At 49.9% G+C, this 27,990-nt stretch overlaps 1 protein-coding gene across 3 annotated transcripts; it reads right to left on the bottom strand.

Moving 5' to 3' along the window:
- Positions 1-6: 6 nt before the first annotated feature.
- si:dkey-237i9.1 (SEC14-like protein 1) lies at positions 7-27,424 on the bottom strand. Of its 3 annotated transcripts, none has more exons than XM_047043644.1 (16): positions 27,006-27,424; positions 25,707-25,814; positions 11,083-11,232; positions 10,525-10,656; positions 9,187-9,315; positions 8,497-8,785; positions 8,281-8,390; positions 7,861-8,050; positions 7,443-7,531; positions 7,266-7,336; positions 6,657-6,828; positions 5,871-6,005; positions 5,553-5,687; positions 4,747-4,998; positions 4,430-4,608; positions 7-2,271 (listed from the first exon to the last, which is right to left on the bottom strand). In XM_047043644.1, exons 2-16 carry the CDS (start codon positions 25,767-25,769, stop codon positions 2,166-2,168), a joined length of 2,202 nt encoding a protein of 733 aa, XP_046899600.1. In that variant the 5' UTR covers positions 25,770-25,814; positions 27,006-27,424; the 3' UTR covers positions 7-2,165. The 3 variants fall into 3 exon arrangements, with proteins under 3 accessions (XP_046899600.1, XP_046899599.1, XP_046899601.1); XM_047043643.1 differs by having other exon boundaries at positions 25,707-25,796; XM_047043645.1 differs by lacking the exon at positions 25,707-25,814.
- Between the last annotated feature and the right edge of the window lie 566 nt (positions 27,425-27,990).

Genomic DNA, 27,990 nt, shown 5'->3' with positions numbered 1-27,990 from the left:
TGGTGCAAATGTTAGACATTGTCATAGTTTTATTTATTCATTCTTCAATTCACTCCCTCTTTCATTCTTCCTTTCATCCGTTCTGAACAGGCCTCGTTCCAAGCAGGTCCTCTTTCTCAGTAAAGCATTTCCTGTTATTGCAGTGAACGACACAGGTACAACGCACCATGGTCACACTTTGACCTAAGGGGTGGGGACAAAGAAACATCTCGTACATTGTCATAAAAAAAAGGAAGGAAATGAAAAGAAGCAGGTGCTGCTGTAGTTATGCTGGAGGATTGACATGAGTGGTTCTTCTGCTCCTTGCTTCCACGAGAAGAAAAGACAAGAGGCCAGCAACCAATGGGAGAAAAAACTCTTGAAATTGAATCCCTCTGTCTCACTACAGCAGCATCTTATGGGAGCAAAGTCCATCCAGTTCAGAATCTCCAACAACTCTTCTTTAAATCGGAAGCAAAAATATCTCCCCCCACCGTCACACGTTGGGAGCCCTGACCAGATAACATGCTATCGAGCAGCAGGGACGGACTTCATTTTCCTTTGATTCATGAGCCAAGCCAAATCCACGGCTCGTCTCTGGGTGCTTCGGAAGCACAAAGTGGCTGATACACGACAGGGTGTTTGCATGGGTACATTGCATTGCATTCGAAACGTCCACATCAGTTGATGCTGAGAAGGTGAACCCCCTCAGGAGGTGGATACGTGACTGTTGATTGGAATAAAAGGCTGAAATGATTCAATTTCAAATGTCTGTCCTAATGGCCAGCAGTCACTACAGTTTGTCAACCAAACATTCCACCTCACGCATGCGGCCACTTGCCACAACATCATCTAGCCTCATCTGAAATGTTTACCTCAGACATGGTTTAAGTAACAAAATCAAACCAAGAGTAACAAAAATCCAACCAACATTCATACATGTAACGATACATTTTTCTGTTATGGCGCAAGCAGTGAATGATAAGCTACACCACTAAACATTGACATTCACCACTGGTTCTACTCCCCCACTAGATCTACAGTACAGCACTCTGTAAAATAATGAACCGTTCCATCTCCTCACTCTGTGACCCTCTCAGTTTTCAGGGATTCTGATTGGCTTCAGTGAAAGCTCACTTGATCAGGAACACATTCACAATGATCAACGTCAAGGCGTTTCCCTGACAACCGCTTCTTTATACAAGTCAAGCTTTCCTTCTTTTACAAAAAGTCTCATTTTGGGGTCCTTTATACATAACTTCTGTATTGGTTTTTAGGTAATTGTCACAATTTTTCATAAACATATTAACTTTATTTTGCAATTTACAGTCTTGACTTTCCAAACCTGGTAACTGGAGGGTCATCTTTATGTAGCACCAAATGAGGGCACGCTTCCACATGACATGATAGAGCAATGAAACAGTAGAAATTCAAACTCAAACTGGTTATTGCTTCTAGCGGTCACCTCACTACAAGTGTGACAAACCCTCCCATCCCCAAAACCACACTTGGAACTATAAACAGTTCACCAGGAGTGACAAACCCCACTGGTGATATGGCAAATTCAGTTTTTTTTTTTTTTTTTTTTTTTGCACGTCATCAAATCTAGGTGCATGCTCTATGTGCATGTCTTGTATTCATATGAAACAGATAATTCGGGTTTTTTTATATGTAAAATAACCGTATCTGTCTGAAAATGTGTGTGCATAATGTGGGTGTGTGTGGTGTGTGTTTAGGTGCATATATGTAACAGCACGTTTACATCCATCCCCCAGTCCAACAGCTCCCCAGGTTAGTGTAAGCACTGCCTCACTCCTACTCCTGTCCCCAGACTCCCACCTCAACGCTGGAACATTCTGGTTTCTACCAAAGTTCAGATCTGCAACCCGGCAGCACTGCCAGGAAACACACACACAACCTGATGCAAAAATAAATAAATAAAACGGAGCCCTTTAAATTATAGACAACATGGTTTTGTTGTTTTGTTTAAACCACAGCCATTGTCCCTCAGGTGTGTATGCATACTCAGTTCCACATGGTGTGGTAGTGTCAGGCGGTGGGGGGGCTGGTTTGAAGTGGACTACATTGAGGAGTGTGTGCTGCGTAAACTGGGCTGGGCGGGGTGCGGTCGTGGGTATTGTAGTCCAGCCGACGTAAGGGGATTAAAGTGGTAGACTCCCAGGTTTCTACCGGGAGATCATGGAGCTGGATTGTGATTGGCTGGAGGAGGTGGTGGCGGCGCTGAGCTGGGAGAAGCCGCTGTGGCTGGACTCCAGACTGGTCATCGAGCCCCTGAGAGAGGAGAGAGAGAGAGATGGAGGAGAGGAGAGAGAGATGGAGGGGAGGAGAGAGAGAGACGGAGGAGAGGAGAGAGAGAGATGGAGGGGAGGAGAGATATGGAGGGGAGGAGAGAGAGAGACGGAGGAGAGAGAGAGAGAAGGATGGAGGAGAGAGAGAGACGGAGGAGAGAAGAGAGAGAGAGATGGAGGAGAGGAGAGAGAGGGATGGAGGAGAGGAGAGAGAGATGGAGGAGAGAGAGAGAGATGGAGGAGAGGAGAGGAGAGAGAGATGGAGGAAAGGAGAGAGACGGAGGAGGGGAGAGAGATGGAGGAGAGGAGAGATGGAGGAGAGGAGAGATGGAGGAGAGAGAGATGGAGGAGAGGAGAGAGAGATGGAGGGGAGGAGAGAGATGAAGGAGAGGAGAGAGAGACGGAGGGGAGGAGAGAGAGACGGGGGAGAGGAGAGAGACAGAGGGGAGGAGAAAAATGAATGAGAGGAGAGAGATGGAGGAGAGGAGAGAGTTGGATGAGAGGAGAGAGAGGGATGGAGGAGAGGAGAGAGACGGAGGAGAGGAGAGAGAGACGGAGGAGAGGAGAGAGAGAGATGGAGGGGAGGAGAGAGAAATGGAGGAGAGGAAAGAGAGATGGAGGAGAGATGGAGGGGGGAGAGAGAGATGGATGAGAGGAGAGATGGAGGGGGGGAGAGAGAGATGGATGAGAGGAGAGAGAGATGGAGGAGAGGAGAGAGAGATGGAGGAGAGGAGAGATGGAGGGGGGGAGAGAGAGAAGGATGAGAGGAGAGAGAGATGGAGGAGAGGAGAGATGGAGGGGAGAGCGATAGGAGAGTGAGGGCAATGGAAGAGAGAGAGAGAGAGAGAGCATGATGGAGGGAGAAAGGGGACGACGACAAAGACACAACATGTTAACGTTCACTCCAATACTACTTGGCCACACAGGTCTTAACAGTAGCTGCCAGTGAGGTTCAAGTACACAGCTCTGTGCCCCGTCAAACAACCCCCAGGTGCTCAAGGATGCAGAGTCATGCAGCAAAGTCAAACCTTCAAGCAAAGGAAGAGGACTGTGAGGCCTATAGGCTCCATTCTGCACTCTGCCACAATCTACATCATAACATTGTACAAGCGAGTAACTAGTGCACAGTGTTGTGAGTGACTGGTTTTGTGGCCATAGATTAAAGCATGGGTATAACAGGGTAAAAAGACAAAAAAAACAGCAAAGTTCTTTTCAAGTAAATGCAAGAGAAGCTGATGAGGTTGAGAAGGTTGGTATGAATGGCTTTAAATGAATACATTTAACTAACAATATTTGACACACTAGTAGACAATGTTAAAACCTTGCTGCACTTGTGTGTAAAATATTTTTTAGTCAATTACTAAATATTTTTTTGTCTTTTTTTATCATATTTCTTTTTTAGATTCTTCTTACTGGAAGTCAACCATGCGAACTAAGTGGGGTGAGGGCATCTAGCTAGCAGAGTGCTAATGAATGCATTTCCTCCTTTCTCTAGTTCAGGTGAATCACAGAGAGAAAGCACAAGGCCGGCTTGTTAGCTGACGCTAACCAAAGCCATTAGCAAATCAGGCAGGATACACGCATCTCCTAGCCCTGTTGCTGAATACAGGGCCATCGTCAAAGGCAGCAGAGAGCAGCAATGATGCTAAGCTAATGAGAGTGGGGGAGTGGGGGGGGGGGGCAAACCAGGCCACTTACAAACTCTGCACATCATAGCAAGCCGTTCTTCACAGGAAGAGACAGAGAGGGAAGGAGGGTTGGTGTACAGAAAAGAAAAGGTAGGCAGTAAAAAAGAAGAAGAAAATAAATCGAATTCTGCCCAGGGGATGAAGCATTCTAACTGACTGTATGAGGGATACTGTGCTTGTAGTATTACTCTCAAGGGTAACGCAATCACCTTAGAACATTGTTCAACTGGGCATGATACATGATAGGACAGCACACTAACAGAAAGGACACTATCACGTAAAACAATGAATAGAACACAGATCCAAATGAAGAAGATGACATCCAATGGTCACACACACACACACACACACACACACACACACACACACACACACACACACACACACACACACACACACACACACACACACACACACACACACACACACACACACACACACAGGTCCAATTACCTGAAGTCCTCAGAGCCCAGGACCTCGGTGTAGTACATGACTTTACACTTGTGTGAGGAGACCTGCAGGGAGGCCAGGACGTCGTCCACCCGGGGCAGGTTGGTGGCAGCACAGGCCGGCGTGCCCTGGAACTTCCACTGGAGAATGTAGAAGCCTGGCCAACGGGTCACATGGGAGCCCTGAGGAGGAGGGGGGGGGAGAGAAGAGAGAAAGGATTTGATACATTCACAACTGGCATAACATTGACACATTCACACACGTATCTCATACATGATCTGTACGTCTAAGACTGCTACACCCCCCCTCCCTCCCCCTACCTGGACACTCTCCCCCTCCTTGCAGGTGAGTGGGGACTCCACCATGCTGTAGTCTTGGCCCAGGGTCCAGGACCTGTCGATGAGCTGCACGTTGTTGCCCCCCGGGGAGGTGATGCTGTGGGTGGCCAGGGGGTCCTTGCGGGGGGTCTGGGGGGCCCGCTTGGAGTGGTAGATGTGGAAGACCACGTCGCCCTTACACACGTCAAAGTCCCAGGTGATCACCGAGGACGCGTCGATGATCTCAACCAGGAGCTGAGGAGGGAGGGGGGGAGAAGAGTGGGGAGAGTGGAAAAAGAGGAAGTGAGAGAGAAGAAGGGAGAAGGAAAAAAAAGGGAAGCGAAGACAAGGAGAATGGGAGAAGGCAGAAAAAGAACAAGATGAGCCGGGAACAGCTGCTGATGAGGTAACAAGCACAGACCTTAAAATGAACTGTGTGAATTCTACTGAACAGAACCATATGGCTTTTTTTAATCTCACGTTATATAATTGCTGTTGTACCATATGAATAAGACAAAAGTAAAACAAATAAAACAATGTATTGCGCCACATCTCATGCTAAATCAATTACAGAAAAGTGGTAATTTCTTGCGCATTTTCAACTGTGGTCCAGAAGGGGGCAGTGTTGTTACATATATCACAATACACCACAAGAGCCTCATTTAACTTTCATTCCTGTTTCATTTTCCTACCTTCCCATCTTGATTACACTTTCCATCTAAAACACAGTTTCCCATAACATTGAGCCCCACCCCCCAGCCTTTCCCTCCTCCTCTCCCCCAGCCGAGGTGCTCTGTGCCTGGGCTCACCTCGTGGGGTGCTCCCTTGAAGACGCTGGCGCTCTGGTAGATGGTCTCGGTCCACAGACGGATGTCCTCGTTCTCCAGCTCCTCCGCCGTGCGGTATAGAGACTTGGGCACCAGGCCTCCCTCTGGCACCTCGCACTAAAGAGAGAGAGCGAGAGAGAGCGAGAGAGAGCGAGAGAGAGCGAGAGAGAGCGAGAGAGAGAGACACACATTTTGATCAAGAAGAAGAACCAGATGTCCTTGGCGTTCAATAGGTTATTTCACTTCAAAAGCAGCATCGGTTCACATACAGTCCCTCTGTTACTACACACACACACTCACCATGCACTCTCCTCCCAGGAAGTCAGGGATGACCTCCTTGTCGATGTAGTCCACCAAACCTCCAGGACCCTGGTAGTCGTTCCCCGCATAGATCAGGAACTTCTTACGCGTGTTCTCGTCGATGAACGGACTGACCTGTGAAGAGGGGAGATGTCGGGGGTTACACACACACACATCTTCTAAATGGCCTCGGGTGTTTTAAGTCTGAAGATCTTTTGTCTTCTAATACACCCACAGGCATTGTCTTCTAATACACCCACAGGCATTGTCTTCTAATACACCCACAGGCATTGTCTTCTAATACACCCACAGGCATTGTCTTCTAATACACCCACAGGCATTGTCTTCTAATACACCCACAGGCATTGTCTTCTAATACACCCACAGGCATTGTCTTCTAATACACCCACAGGCATTGTCTTCTAATACACCCACAGGCATTGTCTTCTAATACACCCACAGGCATTGTCTTCTAATACACCCACAGGCATTGTCTTCTAATACACCCACAGGCATTGTCTTCTAATACACCCACAGGCATTGTCTTCTAATACACCCACAGGCATTGTCTTCTAATACACCCACAGGCATTGTCTTCTAATACACCCACAGGCATCTCTATGTGAATGAGTGAGTGCAGTGCAGGGTGGGTAGACTTAACGATGCATTTGAGATATGGTACCAGGTCAAGTTATGGTACCAGGGTCAGGGAAGGGGACATGTAGTAAGGGTAGTTCCCCTTGGGCCTCAGAGTACAGTGTGAGTGTGTGTGTGTGTTTGTCTCACCAGGGTCCAGAGCACAGGGAACACTCGGGGGGCCCTCAGGATGAGCAGTCTCCCCAGGGTCTCGGGGTAGTTGGCCTCCACCACCTCGATGATCCTCAGGAGGGCCTTCACCCCGGGCCTCCACAGGTGGCGCATGTTCAGGCCCTCCAGGTCCACCAGACACGTCCAGCAGCTGGGAGGGGGAGAGAGAGAGGGAGATAGGAAAGAGCGAGGTATAGAGATAGTGAGAGAGAGAGGGAGAGAGCGAGGTATAGAGAGAGTGAGAGAGAGAGAGAGAGAGAGAGAGAGAGAGAGAGAGAGAGAGAGAGAGAGAGAGAGAGAGAGAGTGAGAGATGGAAGAGAGAGAGAGAGAGAGGGCAGGGTCTCCCAGGCTCTCTCCCGGCTCGGCTGACATCACAGGAGGTTCCGCATGGCTCTTCAAAAGCTCACGTCCTCCTCCATATCTGATAGCTTTGACAACAACCTGATAGCATCTCCATTACCTCCCTCCCTCATCTCTCACCCCTCATATCAGAGAAGAACTGTACGCTTTGAACGTTTTTTGTTTTTAGATAGATAGCAACCGCCTTGGCCCTAGAAACCACACTGATAAATAAATGTGTGGGTTACCTGATTGGCCGGCCAAAGACTTTGGTGTTCTCCTCACAGCGCCTGAGGCCCTCCTCGTTGATGGACAGGACCTGGAAACACAGCAGACAACCATAAACAGCTCATCCACAGCGGGAAAACTGGCACTGGATCTCAAATCGTTGGATTGACAGCGAGAAGGGCCAATCAGAAACGTACATGTCTGAGAAGAGACTCCTCCCCTAGGGCTCGGACCAGCCCCTTGGTGTCCATCTGTCCCAGCCTCAGGATGTAGAGAGGACGGCCGTCTACACACACAGACACACACACAAGATATCAGATGGGGTTTGATAATCATGCATCTGCACTTTGATCAAACGAACAGTGGTGTCCATACTTGACATGGCGTAATTGCAGGGAAGAGCTTTTAAGTGTTTCTCAGTGCTGTGTGTGTGTGTGTGTGTGTCAGAGAAGAGCGCTCCAGCTTTAGAATGCAATGTATGTTAAGCTAACTGACCCACATATACATATCCGCTTGAAATGTGTGTGCGTGTAGTTGAAACACATTCATGTTTCAATTCATGTTTACAGAGTACAGTCAGAACTCTGTGTACATGTACACACACCCGCTTCCTACCTTTATCGTGGTGGTGCCAGCCTCCAGTGTAGTGGTCGTGGAGGACCTGCGGGGAGGCCCAGGTCTCCAGCAGGTAGTCCACCTGGTGCTGCTTCCTCCAGGTGAGGGACTGGCACAGGATCTCCCTGGCCTTGTCCATGTTGAAGTCCCTGGCTCGCAGGAAGCGCAGGATGTGCTCGTCCTTGGGGATCTGGGAGGGAGGGAGGAAAGAAAAAGAGGTGGGGAAGAATACGGATTAGAGTAGGTGACTGGATGTGTGTGTGCCCGTGTCTGTGTGTGGGGTGAAAGTGTGTAGCTGTAACCGGGCTTGTGTGTGTGTCACATCTTGCCCTTGTGTGTGTACGTGTGTGTGTGTGTGTCACACTGTGCCCTTGTGTGTGTGTCACACCGTGCCCTTGTGTGTGTGTGTGTGTGTCACACCTTGTCCTTGTGCGTCTCCTGCAGCCACTGGCGTAGCCTGATCAGGCAGCTCTCCTGCAGGGGGGTGAGGTCGCCTAGGTAGCGGATGATGTAGTCCGCGTCCAACTTGTCTGCGACACACAAAACACAAACTCCCATATCAACCCCTGCACGGTAACAACACCAAAGAGGCTTGTGGGTAACGCGGTCAACAGCCGCTCAGTCGTAAGCGCCGACCTTCGGGAGCGCCCGCTTGGCTGTCAACCAGGGCGCCCAGCACGCAGACGGTGCCGGCGTCGGCGGCACCGTTGGCGAGGTCGCCGTCGTTCGCGTTGGCCGGCAGGGGCGCGGCGACGGCGGCGTCTGGGGCGGCAGGGGGCTCGACGCAGGGGGCGGGGGCGCTGCTGGAGACGGCGGGCGGCGGTGGCTTGGCGGGCGCAGGGGTCGAGGAGAGGCTCCAGCGGGGCACCTGGGTGATGCCCTCGTCCTCCAGCTCCTTCAGGTAGAACTCGATGATCTCTTTACCCTGCAGAGGGTGACACAGAGCCAACATGAGGTCATTCAAACCAGCAGAACCTAAAAAGGCAGGCCTACAGGAGTGCCTGGGACGTACAGAGCGGGTTGGCTTCCTGGCTCAGGACAGGAAGTCCCGCCCACTCAGGGGTGCACGGTGTCAGAGTGGGAGGAGCGGACAGGTCATTACGTTGGCCTCCGGTTGGGTAACACTCTAAACGACATCACAGGGGAGGGGTGTGCCTGGTGGCAGCACATGAGGGAGGCTGGGAAAGGCTTCACATGCTGTGGGGAACTGTGTTACGTTCTGCGCTTGGTACTTAAAGACTATTGGAGAGTTGAGACATGAGTAGGTACTGGAATCGTTTTTTTTGACAGCTGGTCAGGTTTGGTTCAGTTCACACACACACACACCTTTTTGATGCTGGTGGCGTACTGCTTCATGGCTATCTTCTCCACTGTGCTCTCAAAACCAAAGAAGGACTTGATATCCAGGCTGGCAGACTGCTCGAAACATGTCCAGTCCTCGTTCTCTGGGTGAACCTGCAACACACACACACACACAGTTATCATGACCCAGGCTGTTACCATAACAACCACACACAGCTTGTCTCCTGTGCTGACGCACACGGGATGATAATGACACGTTCCACCACCTCCACCAGCCTGGAGTGGGAGTCGAGTGAGTGTCTGGATGACTGGCTGCGTGGTCATGTGACGGAGCAGAGTGTGACGATGACACACTCGCACAATGTCACTTCTATCTGGTGCCCACTGAGCAGCGTGTGTTGGCCGTGTGGGACCCAGTGGGAGCGTTGAAATGTCACACCGGGCTCCGGGGCGGCGGGAGTCATAAGGATCGTCCCGGGGATCCGTGATGATCTCCGCGCTTCCCTCAACGGCCGGAAAACATTTACATTACATTTACATTTAGCAGACGCTCTTATCCAGAGCGACTTACAGTAAGTACAGGGACATTCCCCCGAGGCAAGTAGGGTGAAGTGCCTTGCCCAAGGACACAACGTAATTTGGCACGGCGGGGAAAAGATCCGGCAACCTTCTGATTACTAGCCCGACTCCCTCACCACTCAGCCATCTGACTCCCATCTGAAAACGCCCCCCCCCCCCCCCCCACCCACCCCACCGCATCGTTTGACGTTTTTTCACCGAGATCTTGGGACCTGCGTCTGTCTAAGCTGGCCAGCCATTAGCCTTGCTAGCCCTTCCTGGCTACAGAAATATTCCAGCTTTAGTCGAGTCCATTAGCTAGCTCGGTCTAATTGAGCTGCCTAGCATCGTTAGCGTCCGCTAGTGGAACCATAAAAGGCCTAATTGAGACAGCCGCAACGCGAGGGAGCTAAAATAGCCCGGCTAACTCGTTACACACTAATGCAGTGTGCCTGAGAGGAATTGACCTCGTTAACTCAGAATGTGTACATTCATTTAGGATCCGGTCTGAGGTCAGAGGGGAGGGGAGGGAGGAGAGGGAGGGGAGGGAGGAGAGGGAGGAGAGGGAGGAGAGGGAGGGGAGGGAGGAGAGGGAGGGGAGGGAGGAGAGGGAGGAGAGGGAGGAGAGGGAGGAGAGGGAGGAAAGGGAAGGGAGGGAGGAGAGGGAGGAGAGGGAGGAGAGGGAGGAAAGGGAGGAGAGGGAGGAGAGGGAGGGGAGGGAGGAAAGGGAGGAGAGGGAGGAGAGGGAGGGGAGGGAGGAAAGGGCCACAGGTGAGCGGCTGACTGCTGGATGATGTCACCCACCGAGTAGCAGCATGCTTCGTGGATGATGACCCTGTTGGAGAAGGTCTCATTGTGGGACTCAATGTGCAGCGTCCGCTCTCTGCGGTTCAGAGTGTTGTTCTGACTGAAGTACACGTAGTCCACCCCAGCAATCTGCACACAGAAAGGGAGACAGAGAGACAGACAGACAGAGAGAGAGAGACACAGAGATAAAGACAGAGAGAGAGAGAGAGAGCAAAACAGAGAGAGAGACACAGAGATAGAGACACAGAGAGAAAGAGAGAGAGACTCAGAGAGGAAGAGAGAGAGAGACACAGAAAGAGAGAGAGAGAGAGAGACAGAGAGAGGGAAAGACGCATATTAAACCATAGTTACAGCTAAATCAACTCAGCACAATGAAACCAGTTGGGAGAACCGGAATTACATCCATCAATTATCTCAACCAGTCAACACATGACAGAACCCATGACTGCAACCGAATGAAAACGGAAGGAATGAATGTCCTGTGAGGACGGACATGGGGCATCGAGGAGACGGCCCGCCGAGCCCTGACCCCGGGACAGGGGGGAAGCCACGTACCCGTTTGAGGAGCCGCGGGGCGTCCACGTCCAGGGCGCAGCGCCGCTGGACCGTCTGGACGGAGCCGTCCTCGCTGACGTCCTCCTCCACCACGTCGCTGCCCACGAACATGGGGATGAGGGGGCAGGTGGGGAACCGACGCTCGTAGGCCTGGGAGAGGGATGAGGAAGAGGGCATTAGAACCCCCCCCATTCAAAGTCAACACAGACAACGACATCACAATGCATGACGTCCTGAATATCGACAACACGCAACGGCTGGGCACGTCTCTGTGCGTTCAAATACTCAGACTAAAAGGAGCAGACAGAGAGAGAGAGAGAGAGAGACGCAGAGACAAAACAACACAGGCTTCATTCTACTCCAAACCCACGGCAGTTGAGACGGACCCTAACCGTCCTGACCTGGAAGGTTAAGCATCGCGTAGGAGAGAAAGTTGGAGTCCTTAACCGACCAGCTCAGCCCAGTAGGGTGTTCTAAACAGAGCCCCCAGAAAGCTGAGGCAGGGGGGGGGGGGGGGGGGGGGGGGGGGGGGGGGGGGGGGCTGGCACTGCATGTCTTATTATGCAAGGCCCCTTGATGCCACACACAGCCCAACGGGGGACTACGGCATCCATGACAGCACGGCCATTATCTCCCCGCTGACCGCCATCTTGGATCTGATTGGCAGAGTTACGCAACTAATCGGATCCTTAGAGGGCCATGCGGGGGCGGGTCCTGGAGCGAGGAGTTTTGGAGGGTATGCTAACGCTAAAGCCCGTCGGGAAGCAGTCTAACGCCAGGGCAGCTGTTAGCATCTCAGCTAAGTTTAGCTCCGAATCGGATTATAATGGAACAAATAAAGGACAAAGTGAGGTAAGGGGATGAAGAGGGCCCGCCGTTTTTAACGCCTCGTCTCCCCTGTTACTACGGTCATCAGTTCTTCCATTACATGCTGACTGACCAGGTCTCTATTGCGGCTTGGTTAGAGTCTGCCGTTATGTCACGGAACGAGAAATGGGGTGAGGATGAGGAAGAGGGAGAGAGAGTGACGGAGAGAGAGAGAAAGAGGGAAGTGTAATGGGCACAAAGCCACTTCTGAAAGGAACAGAGAGTGAGGGAAGGGAGGAGGGGATCCCTCTCTGAATTGCTCCTCCCAAGGTTTCTTCCATTTTTTCTCCCGGTAGGAGTTTTTCTGGGAGTTTTTCCTTGTCTTCCTTGAGGGTTTAGGTTGGTTGAGGGGCAGTTCTATGGGCGCATGTGAAGCCCTCTGTGACATGCTTGCGTGTAAAAAGGGGTATACAAATAAATTTGATTTGATTTGATTTGAGGGAAGGGGAAATGTGCATTGTGCCTGTACACTCAGTATAGAGCCGGGGCAAGGGAGGCTGCAGGTCACAGCCTCAGATTAGGTCTTATAAAAGGCTTTTGGGGTCAGCAAAGTCCACCAAGCATCAGTGACACTGTAGGGCCTACTCGTGTTCTGTGGAGTGCGTGTGTTGAAGTGTGAAGGCTTTAAAAAGGTTTTCGGGTTCGGGTTAGGTCCTTCCCTTGCACAAGAGACCGTCCGTGCCTAGCCCACTGCTAGGAAAGGGTAGGGCTCAGATGGCTGAGCGGTTAGGGAGTCGGGCTGTTAATCAGAAAGTTGCCGGTTCGATTCCCGGTCGTGCTAAATCACGTTGTGTCATTGGGTAAGGCACTTCACCCTGCTTGCCTCGGGGAGAATGTCCCTGTACTCGCTCTGGATAAGAGCATCTGCTAAATTACAAAAAATGCAAATGTAGGAAAGAGGAGAGGTGGACGAGCTTCAGAAAATGTGTCGCCTCATCATATTTGTGGGTTCCTAGTTTTGTTTAGACAATCTGAAGTATTTTGCGAGTAGGAACGTGACGCCTTCTGGCGACTGCTGACCATCCATCTGAAAACAGGGCCTTGTTGTGGACCGCGAAACAGCTAGGCAACGCTGGAAGTCGTCGAGAACCAAAACAACAAGCTACAGAAGTGTTGCCTACTTAGTATGGGCAACCACAGCAGCCTATTCTTTGTGTGCCCTGTCAGGGGGGTTGGGGGGGGGACGGGGGGGCACAGCTTAGCCTTCCTGGCTGCCAGGGCCTTTGAGTTGTGTGCCCACTCTGGCTGTGTGAATGCTGAGCTCTGTTTTTCTCTCCAACTCTCTCACTGTCGGCCCCCTGCCTCTCTAGAACAGGGTCCGGAGCATTGCCCGGTCAGCACTCCTGGGCTGGAGTGACCCAGTAAACACAGTGTGGTGTGACCGTAGGAAAACCACCCCCAAATCCAAAACAACAGCAGCAACAACATGACATGCTAGCAGTTGCCGCCAATCCTCACACTCACTCCCACCCGAAAACCAAAAACAAACAAGTCGCCTGGTGTTGACAAGTCAGGCTAAACACCTCCACCCAAACTGCTGTCGAGTAGCACATACGGCGTTCACTCTAAAACACAGGCATGCGGTTATGAGAAATAAGGGAAAAAACTCAACCGAGGACAAAATGTGGTTCGTTAAACGCCACAGAACAAAAACATGTTGACCCATGGAAATGGGGCCGGGCAGCCACCTCCTCGTCGCACCCTGCGTCAAAAACAACAAACACTTGGGAGAGGGTTGGCTTCACAAGAACTGCTGAAAATAGCCCAGGTTTATATTGGGCCTGAGAAACAGGAAGTGCAGAGGCCATGATGCCGTTCTTGACAGGGGGAACGCTAGAACCAGTGGTCCAGAGTGAAGGTTCTTTCAGAGCCAGCTGTAGGAGAACAAGAGATGACCACCCTCCCTCCCACCAGGGAGGGTAATGGTTACCAGTCCACCACAGGAAGCCCCGCTCAGACCAAAACACCCTAACAGGCTCCCTTAACCCTGGGTGGAGCTCCATCACATCTACATCACTGACAACAATGGCCGACCACAGATCCTGCTCCAGTTCGAAGAAGGCTTTTGTTGGGGTTGTTTGTTTTGCCACTGAGGGTCACCCCAAATAGAGGAAGAAAAAAAAAACTCTAATCTATCTGGGTTTATTCCCACCCGTCAGGAAGCGGCCTACATTTACATTGCATGGCTGCTGCCTCTTGGTTTCACTGCATGTCTGGAAAACGCATCGCTGAATGTCTGAGGTCAATTAGTTTGCATGACTCAAATGGGCTGTTTGTGTTTGATAAACGTTTGCCTGCAGTGTTTGGTACACAGCTGAATGTGTGTCTAGAGCCAACTGGGAGCTTTTTTTTGCCTCGTGTCTCTCTACCAAGAGAGAAATTGGCCAAGATTAAAACTAAACTGGAAAGAAGCTATACGACGTACCACCCAACAACCGGTGGAATAGGCCTCTAAGTACTCTATCCCCACACACACACACACACACACACACACACATCGAGCTCCAACAGAAATATGGAACCCCTTCTCCTCCTCTGCTCCCTGGAGCATATCACCACATCACATGGCCTGGAAGTGGAAACAATCTCCAGCGAACCCTTTCAAGAGACGCCGAGAAGCCTGGGAGCACGTGCGAGCACATGCGTGCGAGCGTGTGCACACAGACATCCTCCATCCGTGTTCTAAAGAGGGACTAAGGACAGGCCAAGTTATGAGTCGTAGCTCGAGGAATTTGAGGCGGAGATTGTTCTGTCCTTCTCCCAGACACGCAGGAGGGAAAACAATCGCGAAAAACAATACAAGTAATCTAATCAGCGGGTACAGAAAGACTCCTGTGGTGAACGGTGGATGAATGTAGGACGATGGGTACACTGGGGTCGGTGTCCGTCTCTGTCCTCAAGAAGTCACATGAAGGTGATGTTGGATAGGAAGTGAAAGGAGCTGGAAGCAGGGTGATAACCTCTTCAAACTCCTCGTGGTTAAATCTACCCCTGCTGTTTGGTTTGATCTACCCTCCTGGAAGTTTACACCCACAACCACGGACGCAAACATGATTCAGCTCGTCAGACAGCGGATGAATAGAATCAGATGTACTGGATGTGCTGGATTCGTTTCGATGAAAGCCGACAAGGCGTCCACTCTCCAGAAGTAGGGCTGGGTAGCCCAAGTGTGGGTGGAGGGAAGGTGTGTGTGTGTGTGTGTGTCAGTCCTGCCAAGGTGAGGTGTGTCAGTCCTTCCAAGGTGGGACCACTGGAGGTGGCGTGGTAGGGATGGCCTCAGTGACTCTGCTGGATGCAGCTTCAACTGGTTAGCGTGTAAAATAAATTGGGGTTGTGGAGTGCACTGTTCAGGGAAGCAGAAAATAAACAGGCTTGCACAAATGTGCGCACACACACACACACTAACAGCAAGCAGCATGTTGGGCAGCTGCATGTGCTGAAGTCTTGATTTTGGTTAGACTTGGAATGCTATGATTACAGCAATGTAATCCTTGTGTGAAGGTTTCCCTGTCACCGATGACTGAGGTGCCCAAGCTAACAATAATCTTCGGACATACAGTAAAGATGATGCAGACCCATTTCTTGTTTGTGTTTTAACCTTGTAACCACACAGCTCCTTCATACTGTCATGGTGAAAGGTCCCTCTCACAGAGAATAAAGGACAGAAATCTAAGAGTAGTGACAGGTGCTGCGACAAGAGAGGAGAAGTGTGTTAGAGAGACAGAAAGAGACAGACAGAAAGAGACAGACAGAAAGAGAGACAGAACAGAAAGAGAGAGGGAGAGAGACAGAGGAAGATGGAGACAGAGAGAGAGACAGAGGGAGATAGAAACAGAGGGAGATAGAGACAGAGAAAAAGACAGGGGTTAGGGTAGGCAGGGGCTCAAACCCCCCATCAGTAGGCTGAGTAACAGAATAGATGAGGAGAGGGGCTGTAACCTAGAAATGTTACAACAAACAGTATTTGTCAGGCAAGATGGTGTGTGCTCAGAACACAATGTTCGTTTGAGTAGACCAAAAAAAACACAGAGGTAGAGAGGATTTGACCTTTCAATTACAAGTATGAAAGGGATTAACGTGAGATCGGGCCTGACGCAAATGGCTCTCTTTTGTCTAACACGTGCAAGTGTTTAGTTGACATTTCAGTATTTACACAGAAAAAAAACTAGCCTATCCATTTATTTTCCATCACTGACTAATAACTCTGGGCTTGGCTCAAGTACAAACACACAAACAGCCAGCTGAAAACAATGGGCTGCATTATTGCATTTACTGCTCTATTCTAGAATGTTCCACGACTCTAGAGCCAGAACGTGTTGTTGACCAAGAGAAGGCGGCAGCTCAGCCAATACCGCCCTGGGCTTCGACAATGACAGTGTGGCAGTGACCGGTATTAGCCACCTCTTGACGTCGGGGCCAAACAGAAAATGGTTTGGCGTAAGTGGGGGATGTTGACATGATACTTGGCCACTTGTGGAAGGTGAAATCTTAAGGCTTGGTCTCCTGGTCCTTCATGCGGGGTAGTGGGGAGGAGAGGGGGGGGGGGGGCGTAGTGCTTCATGTCACACCCGGGCAGTAGCAGGGATATGCGGCGTCACGGACCAGGCCGTTATCGACGGGGTTCGCAGGGTTGTGTCTGTGAGCCCAGCTTGGCAGGGAGGATGATGGGTAGGGAGGGAGGCAGGGGGTCAGGGTATTGACATGACAGTGTTGGTCACATGATGTCTTATATGTTTGGAACGGAAAACGGTTAGATATGCGTGTCTACGATGACGTGAGAGGGACGGAGAGAGAGAGACAGACAACCTCGAGAGTCTTTGATGCCATAAACCAAAACCCCATGATATATGTAGGTAGTAGGTGGTGACTGGCAGGCAGATTAGGTAGATGTAGCCTACATCCACTTCCATTCAAAAGAGGGGATTACACTAAACGTACAGTAGAAATCACAAAACCCTCCTCCCCCCCCCAGGCACAAGGCCTTGCTGACATCTGCTTACACAACGGGACTCTAATAAGACCGCAGCGCTCATAAAAAAAGGGTCAGAGATGGATTTGAGGTGAGGCTGCGCTCTACGAGGCGAGGGGGGGGGGGAGATCCTCATGGGGTTTTTATCTCTGAGATAAAACACTGCAAAATCCAAACTAGGTCGCTTGGAGTAGTGGAGCGAGTGGGTGAGAGAGAGACACTGAGAAAGAGAGAGAGAGACACTGAAAGAGAAAGAGAGAGACGCAAAGAGAGAGGATGAGAGGAAAGTTACTGAGCGGTCAGGCGGCTCCAGACAAAACAACCGCTCATCGACCGAAATGCAGAAAGATGAAAGTGCTGGCGCCGAGTTTGAGAAAGTCTCCCCAGTTTATCTTTCTATCTAGGTCACAATGTGATGCTGCGGCAAGTGTTCCTCCTCTCAACACTCCGCAGAAAACACGAGACCTGCATGGGCGACTGGGTCCCAACCCACCTTCATCAACCGCACGCCGTGAGTTAGCGTGTCCCCGTTTGAGTGCCAGCAGCACCCATTGTTCTTAACCTCCTCTCACTTCCCCCATGTAAATCGAGTCGCTCTCACAACCGGCCAAACTGGTTTCCTGGTTCAAAAGGAAGCCACTGGCCTCTCCCGTCGATAAGGGATCGTGAGTATCAAGGGCCTGGAGAGGAGAGCAGCTGATGAGGGCCTGGATCAGGGGAGCGCTCCACAGGGAGCCTCTGGATGCTGACACACTTAGGCCTTCAGCGTTCTCCTTTCCCCAGGGGGTGAAGTGCATTGGGAATTGTTGCATTTCACTTCTGGCATTAAAACAAAACCCCCCCAAAAAGATGCATGGTGGGCTTTTCTTCATCGTTTCAAGTCGATTCCCTTTTGGCGTTGGCTTGTTTTTCTTCGACACAAATGAGCAGCTTAACGCAGTCCGCGTTGCCCCTCCTCTGGCGTCCCGACCGTCCGTCTGCATCACCTGACAGGACTGGGCGTTCCGGCCCTTCTCACCATTTGCTCCACTGGGGAATGTCAGAGAGCGACGTTATCAAGTTACAGTAAACTGGCTGCTTTTTACTGTTATCAACAGTAAAACTGCTGGCTCGGGTCTATACCGCCAGAGCAGTCATATCCTTATTGGCCCAGGTCATTGCGGGGAAGCTTGGCGGCGTCGCCGACCGGGGGTCGGTGGGAGCGCTGGAACGGCGGAGGAGGCGAACGCAGCGCTTCCCATTGGTGGCTGACAGGACGTGATGCAGCGGCCACTTCCTGGAAAGGCTGCATCAGTAATCAGGGGGGGCGGGCTGAGCCGAGAGGCAGAGGAGGGGGGGGGGGGGGGGGGCAGGTGATTTGTGTGCACTGCGTCAACGAGGACTGATGGATGTGTGTGTGTGTGTGTGAGGGGCAGGGAGGGAGGGTTGGTGCCGTGGGAAACAGCAGGGTACAGTGTGCTGCTGTAGAGATGCACACATTTGATCCACATCACATCCTGTGTGTGCACCTGCCCCAGGACACCAGCATCCACTATACCTTCCCCTCGAGCTCCACATTCAGGAGGATAGACTGCTAGGTGGTGATGGGGGAGGGACACACACACACACTTCTCTTAACGTCACTCTCCTCCCTACGTCTTCTGTGACTCACTGTTCGCATTGCCAGGCTGCAGATGCGGGTGACTAACACATGAATGGTCATTTTGTGTGCGTATGGGAGTGTGTGCGTATGCGATTGAGAGTGTGCGTGTGTGCACTGCAGCCCAGCAGGCAAAGCGAGGCGCAGTGGGGGAGGGGTGTCTTAGTCGCAGCACCCCGACCTTGCGGAGGGAGAGAGAGAGAGAGAGAGTCCTTGTGATCGGTGAATGAAAATCAGCGGCGCTCCCCCTCCCTCTCTCTCTCTCTCTCTCTCGCCCCCAGTCAAGCTCTCCTGGTTCGGAGTCACATGACGAGCGAGTTTGTCATCAGTGCTGCGGCGGCTAGGCTGAGTGGCGCTGACACAGCCCACCCTCCCCAGGCCTGGGCCCACTCTCGTCTCCGGCTGGTGTTTAGCACGCACTACGCGCTGCGGTAAGTGAATTAGCCTGGGCAGACGGACGCCTTGATGACAGCTCTGCTGAGGGCGAGGACAGGGGAAGGGGGGGAAATGCATGAATGGAGGCCAGCCTACTTGCTACAGTACCACGTGGTGCGGAGTTAACAGGGGACGAGAGAACAGAAATATTAGGTTGAGTGTAACTGAATTGCAAAAAAAAAAAAAAAAAAAAAAGCCTAAACAAAACTCCATGGGATGCACTAGGTAACATGTAGGTTAAGTGCAACTGGCCGTGGAAGATTGCGGCGTTATTTCTGGACGAGAGACGAGTCCCCAAATGTGACGCTCTGATTGGAGGACGGAAGGACAAGGCAGCGGCTTACGGGGAGATTAAGAGGACAATGAGAGAGGAGCGGGGACCGTGTCGGGACGAGGTGCCGTCGAGGCGTAGGAGGAAGTGGGTCAGGACACGGCAGGATGGACGCGCCGCGCATGATGTCACTCCATGCTGCTTTGGGCTGTGCCAGGCCAGGCCAGATGGAGAGAGAAACAGAGACACAGAGAGAGAGAGACAGAGAGAGCGAGAGAGACAGAGAGAGCGAGGGAGAGAGAGCGAGGGAGAGAGAGCGAGGGAGAGAGAGCAAGGGAGAGCTAGAGAGACAGAGAGAGCGAGATATGCCAACCTAGTTCTGGAAACCCGAGACTGTGTGACACAACACCTAATTTTGCTGTGGGCTCAACACAAGCATCTCTGTAAATTACTGACCCATTTCCTGTTACTGTACAGAGAACCTGAAGTTTAATAAAAACCTAAAAGATTTTATCTTCGCCACATCTACGTCCGCATGGCTGGATGATTAAGGAAAGCAAGAATGTTCCGGGGATTCAGAACTCGTATTGTAATTTGACTAGTGTCCTGAAAGACACACAAGCCCAGCCGGGGGAAACCAAGATAACCAGCACCAAAAAGCTATCATCTCCAAAAACTCATCTCCTGCCATTTACTGAAACCTACCCAATGGTTCTCGCCCTAGGTAGTGATTACAAACAGGCAGGTAACGCCGTGAGACGAGTTGGCAGCCTGAAGGGGCAGCCACGCCTGGAGGGTCAGTGTGATGAGGCAGGCTGCAGGCCAGGTTCACACTCAGACCCGCAACACTGTTAGGATGGAGAGAGACAGAGAGACAGAGAGACAGAGAGAGAGACAGAGAGAGACAGAGAGACAGAGAGAGAGACAGAGAGAGAGACAGAGAGAGACAGAGAGACAGACAGAGAGAGAGACAGAGAGAGACAGAGAGAGACAGAGAGACAGACAGAGAGAGAGACAGAGAGAGACAGAGAGACAGACAGAGAGAGAGACAGAGAGAGAGACAGAGAGACAGACAGAGAGAGACAGAGAGACAGACAGAGAGAAACAGACAGAGAGAGAGAGACAGAGAGAGAAAGAGAATGTATTCAAACAGGAGATGTGGGTGGGGGGCAAACGAGAGAGCGAGAGAGCAGTGCACACGATGCGCGTGTAGGGCACTTGACATCGGTACAGCCCGAAGCTGCCCAGAAGCAGTTGTTATTCTCATTCAATTTTGTTACATACACAGTTACATCATACATGTAGCCATGGAGATGTTGCTACCATCACAAACTCCACGGCAGCTTTTCCCAGGAAGGATTTCCAGGCCCTAGCCTGCACAAACACCTGGGATTAAAAACCTAACCCCTCTTGAAAAGATCACCCAGAACAAACACTCTGTATTCTGATCCCTCTGCCTGTGGAGAGAGGCTTATGGAGGGAAGAAAGACTACAGACCAGCAGTACCGAAACAGAGAACTCGAGTTTCAAGAGCAACAACTCCTGTTATTGGATTAAGTCTACCTGCAGGCGTCGGACATTAACGTGCCTCCCGCCCCCAATCCTTCCCACCTCAAGAACCTGAGCGCCAATCTTCTTTTAGCGAAAAATAATCAGCTTGCCGTTGTGGCAGAGCTCTGCTGTGTTTGGGCTAAGCCTTGAGGTACAGGCCGGCGTTTGAGAGCCTGGCGTTTCTGAGTAGGTGCAGTTTGCTGTACATTCTTGCCTCGAGAGAACATCTCCTGGTTTATACTGTAAGGGGCCCCAGCAGAGCGAACGTGACAATCCTTGGAATCCAGCCTGCTCAACGCACCCCAGCTGGACAGACTGAAGCTTAGCTTCTTTAGGCCAAACACATAATCTAGGCTAGTAACACATAAACAGTCCTCTGTCGCCCCTCTCTTTCTCTTTCGCTTACCATCTCTTCTGATCTCAGTTTGCTCCAAATCTCTCGTCGCATATTAACCCCTTCATCTACCTCCCGCACAGGCTGCCGTTGACGCTCTCTCTCATCTTCTCTTTTTACCTCTTCAGCCCTTCATCTCTTTCCTCTCCACCAGTCTTCCTCCCCTTTTCACAACAGTCATTTTAAGCCCTCCAGCCCACAGCTCACTCAGTGTTGACAGTCAAGCTAACCAATAGCACTGAGAACAAGAGTTCCAGGAAAAAACGTGTTTTATGTTTTCGGTATGAAAATCTGTTAATAATGCCACGGCCTCACATTAAACTGAACCAGGGGGAAAATACCCCCTGCCACTTACATCCCAAAAATAAAACCTTTTTTTTGGGGCCGCCATCCATGTAAACCTGGCTCGCTCTCTCTCTCTCTCACTTTAGAGGATTTGTCCAAAAATCAACTGATCCCTCTCCGGAACTGGCGATACCCAGATGTTTCGTAAGTAGCGGGCCAGCACAACGCAGGCCAACGCGTCCTGTTCCCCTCCCCTTGTGCTAACGTAAGGACAGGAAGAACTCACCCGTGTTGAGCCACAGCGAGGATTAGCACATCCATCCCCTTAAATAGGCTGGCTAGGCTAGGCTCAGGCCGCCGCTGCTAATACCTTGCAGAGAGAGAGGGGAGTTGCTGTTTGTTTGCGTATTTAACAAGGGACACTGCTTCTCTTGAACGACACGTATTGCAAACGCATAGACCTAACTGAAAGTCTAGGTCAAGTTTAGAGCCTTGCTCAGGTGTTTCGGGGGCTTATTTTCTATTTCTTTCTCGTCATTCGCTCGCTTCCTCCCTGGGGAGAGGGTGGGGGGGGGAGAGTTGGACCGTGGGCTCAGTGACCGGCATGGTGCGATAATAGCAACAACAGCCTAGACCCTACTTCCTGTTATTGAGACCAAGGCGAGAAAGAAGTCAGGGAGCGCAGGCGACTGAACAGAGGGGTGGTGGTCGTTTCGGGTTAGCAGGCGGCATTGGTGTCGCATTTCCTTGCCTCTGCTCTCCCTCTAGAAGAAACACACGGGGTTAGAGGGGGAACGTCTCTCAGTGAACAAGTGTCAAGTACCGTACAGCGTGTGCGTGAGCGTGTCCTTTCAAAGTCAGCTGTTAAAAGGGTTCCCCCCTCCAGTTGTCGGCAGCTAGTCCCGTCAGTGAGGACGTGAAAACCACAGGTTTGTGTTTGCAGAGCACTGACATGACCGACACAATAGAGGCAGTTTAGTATGGCTGGCGGTTGCTACTTGGTTTGTTTGGAAACACCCATCCACTCTGCCACCTTCTCATGAGCGGCGTTAGTAGCTGCAGATGCGGACAGATTCAGTCTTCTGTACTTTCTGTCGCTCAATAACAGTGTCAAAGTGAGAATGTATCATGGTGCTGAATGAGAATTTCAGGATCGAATGCCAACTACACACAAATCAAATCCAAACTGATACATCAATTAGAAGAAAATAAAACCCAGCTGGACCAAAAATAGTTTGTTGGTTATATTTAACGAGTTAGAAAAAAAACTGCAAGAAGGCAAGACAGATCTACCTCAACCGGAATATTCCTTCTAGATCCAATAACGACATTGCTAACTGCATGTTCAAAAGACTGTCTTTCACTGGCCTGCCTGAGGCACAGTAAAGCAAGAGACAGCATTTCATTCAGACATAAGGAATGTGTTCAAGGGAAATGACTGCAATTGAGAGCTTTGTTGAGGGCATCTCCAAGTGCTAGCAGTTTGGGGGTCTTGAAGAAACTAAGGAAGGATATTTGACAGAGAATTCTATTGTATTTTCCTCAAAGCAAAATGTCAAACGTTATACGTAAAGAAAGTCAATATCATTTCTGGCTACCATTGGAATCTCATCACAAGCATTGTTGTGCAATATTCTGAGAAGTGAAGCTTTCCACGAATCCACTGAACATGTGCAAACATTAGCCTACTACTAATGCACAAACGCTATCACACAATACACCCTCGACAGTGCGCTCACAGTGGCTCACAGGGTAAAAGGACGTACCACTAAGATGAAGACCTTGACTTAGGAGTCCCGGTTCAACTCCGGACCAGGCCATTTCCTGCATGTTTACCCTTTTCTCTCCTTCCAACTACCTCTATAATTAAGGCCAAAAAATAAGTTTAGACAAAATATACCAAAAAAAACACTGAGACATTGGGTGAACACAAACAAACATGAGTACAAATCCACATGTGCAGACAGGATCTGCTATGTAGCATAACAAAACAATCAATCTGTACCAATGCTGGAAGAGAGACTTGCCAAATGGAAGTGAAAGCATTGTCTTTCACTTGTCTGAAGGTATTCACAGGAAAAGCCTGTCCAAGGAGCGAACGCATCAAACAAAGGTTTTAAATCTTTGACAGGGAACTCAAGTTACTGCTCAATCGCATTTATGCAACAGCATTCTGCAAATCTTCCCTCAAATCTCCACCAAGGTCCATTCTTACGACACAAAAAAACGTCTTGTGCGATGACTCATAGTTCACTTCTAAAGCCGTGCTGCACCACCTAAATAACTGCCCTCGTTTAACAGAACCTAATCATTTCCTTCTCAATCTAATTCCGTTGCAGCAGCAACGGCCCCCCCCCCCCCTCCCGCCTCCCAGCAGAGATCTCCAGCATCAAAGCCTCTTGGGGAAGGCCGAGTGGTGTTACCATGTACCACAGTCCTATTTTAGTTCTCCCCTGAATGCCCCCCACCCCAAACCCCCCCAGCCTGCATGTGCAGCCTCAGGTGGACACCCTCTCCCAACAGCCTAACCAGTTTATTTATAGACCCTCTCTTCGCCCACTCCGCTCGATCCAACCCCGCTGCTAAGGAGATTTGTGACCCGTCACTTGTTGCGAGAGGATTACATATTTCAGAGTGGAAACAGCACCTGCATGTCACCACTACAGGGGTCTAGTCCACGTCGTCAAACTGGGATGTTTATGAGATTGAATGGAAAAGTTTAATTTGGAAAAGGGTAGGTATTTTTCTAGAACGAAAACCTTACAACTTTCTGGAAAACTTCAAGTAGAGTTCCAGAGAAGAAAAGAAAAAAAAGCGAATAGAGCACCTGTTGTTTCCTGCAACTGGACTTCTGAATCTCCCCAGACCATAGAACCCTCTGGATACTCTAACTCAGCCATCATGTTCAGCCCATGGAGGATTACCAAACATGCTGCAACCCACGAGCAGCTAACCAGAGCGACAAAATCGTTTCCTTCTTTCTAATGGTGTGCAACACTGAACCAGGTCTTAGCATCTTAGCAACACTGCAACCACTGAACTAAGGGTGGTGTTGCACTGAAGATGCTGCAACCCTACATAGCTCATTGCAGCATTAGCCTCAATGTAGCCATCCATCTGTCTCAAGACACCTAATCCAGGCCCGGTGTTGTCAAATAGCCTAGCTATAGTGGAGTGGTTGAATTAGACTGTTACATTTTCCACAGGGCAATGAAAGAGCTTTATACACCAGTGTCCCTTTGGATCCACTTGCCCTCATGCATGAGGGCTTTGCAAAGGAAAAGGAGATATTCCAAAAAAGGAAATGCGCAAGTAGGTACGGAAAAAGAGGTATCGAGACGAAGAAAGGAATGAAGATGAAGCAAGAGAAATAAATAAATAATGTGACAAAAGGGCCCGTCTCCAGTCAGACCGCATTCCACGCTCCTACCTGACTGCGAGCGAGTACGACCAAACACACAGGCAGGATGATGCTCACTAAAAGCACCCGGCTCTGAATGTTTTACACAAACGGGACAACCACCAACGCCACAGTGAACATCCTGACCAAGCTAACAGCCTAGACGTCAACAGAAGCACGGCATCAAGGGAGCCGAGGATTCACTGCAGTGCCAGCTGTGACGTGTTCAACAATGGTCCGGCTGTGACATTTACATTACATTACATTTAGTCATTTAGCAAACGCTCTTTTCCAGAGCGACCTACAGTAAGTACAGGGACATTCCCCCCGAGGCAAGTAGGGTTAAGTGCCTTGCCCAAGGACACAACGTCATTTGACATGGCGGGGAATCGATCCGGCAACCTTCTGATTTCTAGCCCTACTCCCTCACCGCTCAGCCATCTGACTCCCTGTGACGTGTGGGAAGCGAGGCTGGTTACAGCCGGGATGCACGTCAGGTGGACTGTATGTTATTAGTGTGTCCTAGTCTGCAGGGAGTGCTGCTGGAAACCTTTTCCACAACATCAAGTCCAAGGCCAAACAGTTACTTGTGTATTGGCAATAGGTGCAGCCTTATTCTCTGACAATTTCACTTACAATGGGCTCAACCATTAAAGGCTGGGTAGAGCCATCAAGACACACACACACACACACACACAATGTGGAGCAGGTGAAATGTGGAGCAGGTTTCTGAAAGCCATTCATTACCATTACACAATCCACCCCTCATACAAGCAGTGTAATGAGTGGAGGTGGGGCACTTAAACCACTTACCGCCATCACCAGCTCAAACGGCTGCTTGTACACCCGCACAGGTGACTGATACTTCTGCACCATGGTGGAGAGTACTGTGGTGCCAACAACCTGGGGGAAGGGAGAAAACAATTTTCCCGTTACATAAGTTAAATATAACATTTCAATCCTTATTAACTAGGCCTAACTGTCAATACTGCATGAGAAGAGTGTTTGTGAATGAACATTGCCCAAGGTGCCAAATCATTAAGAGCTGTTGTAAACGACCAAACCACAAAGGAATTAAAGGGACGTTTCATTAATTCTAACCTTGATGTATAACAGCCTACATTTGGGAGGTTAGAACTCAAACTCCCCAAGAAAGTGTTGTCTGGATTGTAAGTTTTGATGTTAGGAGATTTGCATGTATGTGTGTGCTAGGGTCATATAAAACAGCGAGGAAGAGCTGGAGCTCTAGGGAGCTGTGTGGAGAGAGGGATTAAGGGAGGACTCTGCTGTATCAAGGCCAGGGAACCGTGTCTCGGATCAATGGATGCTCCGGTTCTCACCGATACATCAAACACAAGTACCGCACTGGGGACAACACTACCACACACACTGAGGACTACTGACCTCGTTATCAGATATACCTGCAACCAGCTGGGATAAATCTTAAGTAGCCTATGTGTGTACCTTACGGCTTTTAAGTCACATTCACAGAACGCAAAAGGTTTGTCAGCGGCGTGTATGCAGCGGCGTGTATGCACTTCGCAGTAGCACTAGTAAGGATGATTAAAGGGCTGAATGTGGCAGACAAAGCTACAACATCAAAAACCCTTGACTAACAGTTTACTATTCTACAGGATTCTAGGACTATTACCGTCATGTTTCAGATGGTTGTTGTTCCCTGTTAAGCAAAAGTTGACATCAGAGGAAGTGATGATGTAGGCTACAAAAACATCAAATGCTGACCAAAAGCTCCATCAGACAATTTTGTTTTTTATACCCACTCATGCACATCCAAACAGACACAAGCAAAACAAGAACACCCAAGCGTACCTGACGGGCACAGACAGAAATATGAAGTGTGAAATCCCCAAGTGCAAAGCCTATGGTTCACTGGAAGGTTCCACCACTCTCAACAATTTTTGCTTGTGATGTTTTTTGAATTTAGTATCTGGCCAGGGGTAGCAAGGTACCTTGCTAAGTGCAATTCAGTGCCGAGTAAACCTAACCTGTCTGGTCAACACCTACCTAAGGTAGCATGCTGGTTTAATGAAATTCACATTCATTGGGTCAGACAGGCAGGAACATGCAGAATAAAAACACAGATATACTCACCAATTAATAAAATAATTTCAACAACAACGACTTCGTTTAAATACAAAGCACTCTTCGTTTCGTCCGAACAGGCCAAGCAAGTCAGCTATTCCCATACCATAATAAGGATTTTCACTTTGCCGGCAGATTAAAAAAAGCCGATACGGAATCTTAGCTAGCTAAAATGCTAGCTCGCTACTGTAGTGAGCCATCACTCAATCATGAAAAAGCAACGGCTCATCTTTACATAAGCCTACTGTACACGACTGAAGAACAGCGACTCACTAGAGTTTCTAAATTAGAAGTGAGTTCAAGTGATTACGGCTTGCACTCTGCCATAGAATGGTCTGCCTAAGGGTCGCCTTGCAAATAGATGTTTCACCGAAACCTCTCTCTCCCTCTCTGGTTGTCTGTGCTGCGCTAGTCTCATTGACAAGCGGGTTATGCTCCTCCTCTTTCCTCCGACCGTGCTTCTCTCTCCCGAGAACTCAGTGCCGCGGTGCGCTCAAGAAAAATTCCACTGCCTCTCATATTGCCAAAAGCATCTAATAACAAGGTCAAGTGTTCACCTTGTGATGAAAGCGCACAAGTTAGCCGTATGTTGATAAAAGCGTTGTTCTAGATTGTTAAATGTTTGTTAAATTGTTAAAGATCACTGGCACTGACCTGTGTTCATTGCTATATAATAAAAGTGTCACCTAGCCTATATGAAATCATTGTATTGTCAGATACCTGCAATCTGACATTTTGTGAACAGTGTGTGACTAAACACCACTGACAAATTAGAGAAATGCCTTATCCTGGTACAGCCAGTGTTCTACTTTTCTACATCTAGCACACTGATATCAACGTAGATTAAGACATGAAACCCCTGCAATGACTGACTTTCTACCTCTTTTTCCCCATCCTCCATTTTCTCAAGGAACCCGACCAACAGTTAAATTCTATACAAGTTAGATATGCAATGAAATCTAACTCCATTACAGACAAGTGAAGTGTTGTCATT

Source organism: Hypomesus transpacificus, chromosome 21, assembly GCF_021917145.1.
Source record: "Hypomesus transpacificus isolate Combined female chromosome 21, fHypTra1, whole genome shotgun sequence".
NCBI classification, from domain to species: domain Eukaryota; kingdom Metazoa; phylum Chordata; class Actinopteri; order Osmeriformes; family Osmeridae; genus Hypomesus; species Hypomesus transpacificus.
This window is presented reverse-complemented; position numbering and strand designations above follow the sequence as displayed.

Excerpts from the sequence above, each read along its gene's own strand:
- si:dkey-237i9.1 (XM_047043644.1), bottom strand. The coding sequence starts at position 25,769 with ATGGTGCAGAAGTATCAGTCACCTGTGCGGGTGTACAAGCAGCCGTTT. Across the intron at positions 9,316-10,524 it reads ACGAAGCATGCTGCTACTCG|GTTCACCCAGAGAACGAGGA; the intron begins GTGGGTGACATC and ends TGTGTGTTGCAG. Across the intron at positions 4,609-4,746 it reads AGGAGGGGGAGAGTGTCCAG|GGCTCCCATGTGACCCGTTG; the intron begins GTAGGGGGAGGG and ends CCTCCTCCTCAG.